The sequence below is a fragment of the Hipposideros armiger genome, unplaced genomic scaffold, assembly GCF_001890085.2.
Source record: "Hipposideros armiger isolate ML-2016 unplaced genomic scaffold, ASM189008v1 scaffold_29, whole genome shotgun sequence".
NCBI classification, from domain to species: Eukaryota; Metazoa; Chordata; class Mammalia; order Chiroptera; family Hipposideridae; genus Hipposideros; species Hipposideros armiger.
Window position 1 is genome coordinate 1,003,205 of NW_017731379.1, and position 5,181 is coordinate 1,008,385.

General features: G+C 44.1%; 1 protein-coding gene across 1 annotated transcript in view; it reads right to left on the reverse strand.

Annotated features, from left to right (window-relative positions):
* The window catches only part of COIL (coilin), a 27,104-nt gene extending 25,905 nt beyond the window's left edge, over positions 1-1,199 (reverse strand). The window contains exon 1 of the mRNA XM_019636578.1: positions 921-1,199. Within this exon, the coding sequence (XP_019492123.1) occupies positions 921-1,165 (245 nt within the window). The 5' untranslated portion in view covers positions 1,166-1,199. The remainder of the gene's footprint in view (positions 1-920) is intronic.
* Between the last annotated feature and the right edge of the window lie 3,982 nt (positions 1,200-5,181).

The following is a 5,181-nucleotide window of genomic DNA, read 5'->3' on the forward strand; positions in this document are numbered from 1 at the left end:
TCTCTCTCTCTCTCTCTCTCTCTCTCCAAGATGGAGTAATTGTTCCACATTAAATTCCCTGATATTCTGAAGAAATCTAATGAATCTTACATGGTCTGGGGAAAAAACAGTCAACAAAGGGCAAGCAAGAGGAAGTAGCCTGGTTTACAGCTAAAATTTTTCACTGCAACTGAGAAGCTCTGAATAAATCACTCCAAGATACGAATCCAAATTGAAATGATCATGTCAACATTTTATTGAGACACATCAACCACGTGTGGGCAATTCACACGACCATTGCTCCTCGATACTCATCTCAGTATCATTCTTTTTAATTTCCAAAGGCATATTTAAAACTATTTTATTCCCCAATGGACAACCCGAGGTCCCAAACACCTGTTTAAGCGAACCACAACCCCCCGGTGAAACACATAACGACTCCCATACGTCTCAGGGGATATCGCAGGAGCACCGAGGTTGGACAGCCTGCACATTATGAAGGAAACCTGCCTGTTCCTCTGTTTGGGGGTCTCCCACACCTGACTCTGCGAGCCGCCAGAGGGCCGGGTCTCAGGCACATCCGTATCAAGCGTAGGTAACACAGTGCCAAGCTAGGTGAGCGCTTGCTAAATCAAGGCTGCAAGAAAACACTGGCCCTGCCCATACACGGGATCAGGGTTCTCCCAAGTTTGCTCCACTATCCACCAGCATCAGAAGCTTCCGAGGAGGGATGCCCATTACAACGCTGATTCCTGAACCACATGCCTGGCTCATCAGAAGCTCTGGGGGTGATGAACGTGCAGTTTGAGAGTCCCACTCCACCCCCACTCACCCCACCCCCACTCGCGGTGCTCCGGGGACTGAGGCGCCGCCGGGCGTGCGCAGGCGCGTCCCCGACCCGCCGCCCACCGCCCCACCCCCCACGCCCGCCCCGCGCGCACCTGAGGCAATCGTTGTCTCGTACTAGGCGCGCGCTCTCGCCGGGGGGCAAGAGCCCCCCCTCCAAGTAGAGGCCGAGGGGGGCCCCAGAACTGAAGCCGAAACGCTGGCGGATGAGACTTATGAGATCCGTGACTACTCGGCATCTGTTCAAGTCGATCAGAAGCCAGAAGTCCATGCAGTGCGGGGTAGCTGGCGGCGGGTAATCAAACTGAAGCCGTAGCCTAACCGTCTCGGAGGCTGCCATCTTGCTCGGTGCTCAACGGAAGCCCAGAGAGACCACAGCGCTACCGAGGCGCGTGCTCTGGCGGCCCGCCCCCTGGAGCCTTTTAACGTGTGCCACCTACTGGTGGCAAGTGGCTACTACAGGCTTCGTGCTGGCAAGAACGCGGAGCCGAGGTTGATTCAGTTCTGTTCATGACTGGGCTAGGGAAGAGGACGGACAAACTGGGCTAGGGAAGAGGACGGACAAATGAAATGCCTTTATTCCTTTTCTACTGAGCACTATGTAGGGTCCGAATTTAGGCAAGTCTCTAGATAAACAAGCAGTTCTCAACAGTGGTATATGAGACATTAACTTATATACGTAAAAGAATAAACGAACAACTCCCAATACATTCAGTTAACAAAATTTTTCATCATAAGGAGTTGCAAAAGATGTCATTCCTAGTGTATTGTTAATACTGACAAAAAAAATTAATCACTCTTAAATGTATCCAGTGTAATTTAAATACTTTAGCAGTCTAATACCTACCACCATCCACATTAAAATATGAAAATAAGCCCTCTTATTAACTCCTAGGTAAGTAAATCAGAAATTCCAATTTCCATTCCGTTCTCCCACATAATATATTAACTCCTTTAGTTTTCATGGCAAAGGTATGAATTACAAACCCTTATTATTCCAATTTTGAAGATTAAAAAACCCAAGGTTCAGAGAGGTTGAGTAACTTCCCCAAGGTCACTGGGCCAACTGAAGTGGTTGATACCTTGCAGTCAGTAGATGCATTGAAAAAAACCTTTTTAAGTTTTATTTTCCTGTGACCCTAATACTCTAGGTCTTCCAACTGAGTTATCAATACTAGTATTAGTGGCACACAATTGATCAAAATAGCATAAAACATCACACATTTTGGTACATAATTATTACACAGGGAAATAAAATGGACATGAAAACATCTATTAAGGAAATAAATGGAGCTGTGTTTTTAATGAATTAATACAAGTCTCTGTGGATGAATATCGCTAAATAAGACAGGGCTCCACATCAATTCTGGACCCATTTTTTTTGTAAGGTCCTGAGAGAACTTGTTCACTCATATGAGTAGATAAAAGTGGAGGATTTATATTATTGGCAATGTCAGTCAATTTCCTTAAACTCCTCCTAAGTTACGTGCTAAAATCACCTAGAGATCTTTCTTTTTTTTCTTTTTTTTTAAGATTTTTTTAAATTGGGGAATTGGGGGATGGGACAACGCTGGGGAATTGGGCGTAGGGGAACAGACAAGTTGCTGTCCTTTTGTTCTTCAGTCTAGTTGTGGAGGATGTTGCTTCACTGGCCCAAGTTGGCACCATCATTGCGCTCTTCCCNGATTCCTTATGATAAATCTCATACCTATATCTACATATCAATATCATCTCCAATTGCTTTTGTTTCTCTGGAAAACCCTAATACACACTTCATTCCAAATCATTTCACTACAGGAAAGGAATTCTCTTCCTTCATGAACCGGCAACAGTTAATTCTAATATGTGCAGCCTGATGACGGAAAGCTGAATGTCCCCAATGTCAAACACATAGTGGATGCTCAAAAATGCCTGCTAGGGCTGGCCGAGCGGCTCAGTTGGTTAAGAGCTCGTTCAAGAGTGCGAGCTCTGAGCAACAGGGTCACCAGTTTGATTCCTGGCCCGAGCTGAGCTGCTGCTGAGCTGCCAGCAGGTGGCAGGATGGCTCAGCTAAGAAAAAAAAAAGCCTGCTAAAAACACACATGATACTTCCAGCTATACAGTTCATCAGGTTGTTTGTTTTTTTTTTCATGACAGGAAAAGATGCAGACAATCATATTTGAAAATAAAGTACAACTGATATAAGCATTCTTTAAATTTTTTTAAGGTATAGTAATCCCGTGGATTTATCTCAATGTGGTAGTTGAAAAAATCCTCAATTATCCTTCAGGATACACAATACACAGACACATACAAATCAAGGTAAAAGAGTGGAATAAAGAGAGACACAAAACTCTGCAAGATCGGGGGTTTAAATTACAAAAACACATTACCCTCAGTTCCGAGCTGTGGACGTTGGCATCAGGCAGCAAGGAAGTATTCCTTACACTGGCAAAAGTTAGCTTGGCATCCTGTGAATCTAAGAACTGCTGGGGAACTTCCAACATACCATCAGGCTGTCCCTTGTTATTCTTGATCAATTTGTTTTTACTTATTGCAATGCTATGATTCAAATTTCCATTCTGAGATGACCAACCAGGACTAAACTTTTCATCAACTCTGAAAATGGCTGCAAGACTTTCTGTTCGAGTCCACTGTGGTTTATTACAATCGCTGAAACACAGCATGTGCTGCAACAGTAGATGCAAAAACCCCTGCCTTTCAGAAGAGCTTGCAACTTTGCTGTGCTTTCCAAAGAAGCCCTTGGCATCATCTCACCCGTTCTGAAGACAATGGATCTGTGCATGAAGGGTATGACCTGTGATTGCTGCAGCTTCACTATCTGCTCTTCCTGAAGAGAATAAATTCAGTTTGGAACATATTAAGATTGAAAGACAAAATGCCATCCAGAGAACAAAAAATGGTTCACCTGGGTCTGCTCAGTTACCATTCCTTTCAGGGTGTACACTTTCCCTGGCAATAGTCTTCATTTCTCTACTTGGATCACAGACAACAAATGTAGTTGTCCTTTTACAAAGAGAAGTAAATTACCTGCGTAACTGGCAGTGAAAAAGATTTGATTCCAATAAATATTTAAAACAGACTCTCCACTGTGCATTCAAACTCTTTGCAGGGCAAACTGGACACAGTAACAAAATGCAAAGTGTTCCCTTTAAATCTGCAATTTCACTTCTAGGATTCTGTCATACAGAAATACAGATATGCCCATCTACCCTGCCTGACACACCTGCCAACTGCCTGCTAAGGCCAAACTGGTTGTCTAGGTTCAAATCTGTCACTTGAAATTTTTAAAATAATATGACCTCAACCTTTCTCATTGGTAAAACTGGCAATAGTGATAATAACTATAGTATTCAATGAACTACGTATGTATCTAAAGCAGTGTGGGCCTCAGTAAGTACTATCCAAATGCTAGCTCTCATTTTCATTAATACAATGAATGCTGTTTGTTCTCAGGGCAGGAGTTGGTGGGCTTTTAATGCCATGTCCCATCAAATGAAGGTGAAATTCAATAAGGAGGGTGAATGGATGGACATGCAACAGCTTTGGGTCCCAGCTGTTCCCTGCAGCCTCCCTCCTCCTGTCCAGCTGCTGCTTGCAGTGGCCTGCGGTATCACTTTCAGAGAGGTAAAGTTACCTGACCAAGGGCACACAGTTAATGAGTCATAGAGCTAAGATTCGAACGCAGAGTTCTCACTCCAGATCCTGAGCTCTTAGTCACTCTGCTCTCTTACCTTTCATACAATATTGAACAAAAGTAAGACATGTATTCTTGGCATGAATACAGACCCGTATAACTTTTCTGAAGACCAATTTGACCAAAGAGCACCTCTCCTTAGGAATGTATCCTACTGAACCATTGCCTAAGTACACAAAGATAGCCAAGAATATTCACCACAGCAGTATGCTAACGGTGAAAAACAGAAAATAACTGTCATGTCGGAATATTAGTGTCCACCCAAAATTCGTATGTTGAAATACTAAGGCCCAATGTGATGGTATTAGCAGGTGGGGCCTTTGGGAGGTGCTTAGGTCATGAGGGTGGAGCCCTTGTGAATGGGATTAGGATTCATAAGAGACCCCACAGAGCTCCCTAATCACCCTCCACCACATGAGGACACAGTGAGAAGATGCCATCTATGAACCAGAAAGCGAGCCCTCACCAGACACCAAATCTATTGGCGTCAACAACTTTAACAACTTTCTGTTGTTTAAGACACCCCATCTGTGGTATTTTGTTATATCAGCCCCAGCAGACTAATACGGGGGCTCCAAGCAAATGGGAGCACTTCTTCCTCCCAGGAGGGTTGGAGGCCCTTCAGGAGCTCACTGTCAGCAGCCTGGGAGTAAAGGAAG